Here is a 1,586-nt window from a genome sequence, read left to right on the forward strand (position 1 = left end):
TCCCTGGTCTGAGACCCAGAGCCTAGGTATACAAGATTATACCCTCTCAGAGGCCAGCAGTAGGGAAGACCCCAGCTTCTCCAGCAGCCTAAGTTTGGAGAAGGATAAATGGGAAGCAGGACCACCACGGCATGAGAGGATCCCTGTTTCCACAGGCCCTTTTCCAACTGGGATTTTGTTGAAGATCATTTTCTTAACTAAGCATTTCTGGGGATTTGTCAGAAGGAGGTGGGCAAACCCTTGCTGACCTGTCTTGTAGGTGTTCGGAAGTGTGTTACAGAAAAGGGCAGGAATGTGTTGGCAAAGGCAACTTGACAAAACCCTCCAACAAACAAATTTACCTGTGGGAAAAGGGACAAGACTACTCCAACCATCAACACTGGAAAACCAAAGCTGCTCCCCTACACCAGGCCTCAGCCTGGCTATAGACATAACCCAAAGAAAGCAATTCACTAATGTTCCAGGCCCTCGGATCCAACATCAGCCTGGGATCTAGGCCTTGGGTAATGAGCAGCCCAGGCGGCGAATGAGGTTTGCAGTTGAAATCCATCTGAGGCCTCTCTCCCTGCCAATGTCTACAGCTTAATAATTGCTTCCTTGCTCCCCCTGCATTTGGGTTCAAGAGAAGTGCCAGCCCCTCCAGCAGCATTATGCAAATAGGGCCCAGTGCGTTCTGGCAGCGGCATATAGAATATGTAAATTTATGGTGGTGGCGGAGCCTGCTTCAGACAGAAGATTTCTCAATGATGAAATTAGATTTTCTGGAAAGAAGCTTCTGAGGACCTGTCTCCTGTTCCCCTGACTCGTGCTGTGCCATAGCCACCAAACCGGTGCTCTGGGAGACAATTAACTGAATTACAGGCTCAAACCTATTGTTAAAAAAAAAAAATAAAGAGAGAGAGAAGAAATAGACCAGGTTGCAGGAGGCCACAACAAATCCATACTTTACCGAGCATGTCAACGGGAATGGAGGCTGGGAGGGTGGAAGGCGGGTGGATGGGGAGCATGGGGCTCTGGCTGGCAGGAGGAATTGACACAGGGTGGAGAGAGCTTCCACCTCCCCTTGGCCTTCACGTGGGCAAGGGTGGGAGAATGGACAGAGCTGTGGGCGCTGGTTTCTGCTCCAACCTAGCACTGCCGCTTTTATCTGCTTTATGTACCTGCCTTCTCCTGATTTTGTTTACAAGAAAGCATTTATGTCATTTTTAAAAAATTGAAAAATCATTCATGTAGACCAGATCAGACTTGAACATGCATCAGACTTACCAGGAGGGCTTGTTAAACACAGATTGCTAAGTGCTCCTCCCAGAGTTTCAGAGTTGGTCCAGGGAGGGCTCAGAAATGCACATTTCCAATAAGCTCCCAAGTGACGGTGATGCTGCTAGCCAGGAGACACACCCTGAGAATCACTGCCTTAGGCTAAAGTCTTCATTAGAATGATGGGGGAGATGGAGGCCCAAAGAGTTAGGTGATTTGCCAAAAGTCACCCAGTGGAGTCAAGACCAGGGTACAGAGCTGACTTTTTCCATCATCATCATCCTCATCCTCACCGTCCCTGTCATCATCTTTGTTGTCACTCTCCTTTG

At 48.6% G+C, this 1,586-nt stretch overlaps 1 protein-coding gene across 1 annotated transcript; it reads right to left on the bottom strand.

The window, feature by feature from the left end:
* Positions 1–373: 373 nt before the first annotated feature.
* LOC112397270 (uncharacterized) lies at positions 374–649 on the bottom strand. The gene has a single exon (XM_024741394.1). The coding sequence runs from the start codon at positions 647–649 to the stop codon at positions 374–376; it is 276 nt and encodes a 91-aa protein (XP_024597162.1).
* Between the last annotated feature and the right edge of the window lie 937 nt (positions 650–1,586).

Source organism: Neophocaena asiaeorientalis, unplaced genomic scaffold (genome assembly GCF_003031525.2).
Source record: "Neophocaena asiaeorientalis asiaeorientalis breed wild unplaced genomic scaffold, Neophocaena_asiaeorientalis_V1.1 scaffold648, whole genome shotgun sequence".
Classification (NCBI taxonomy): Eukaryota; Metazoa; Chordata; class Mammalia; order Artiodactyla; family Phocoenidae; genus Neophocaena; species Neophocaena asiaeorientalis.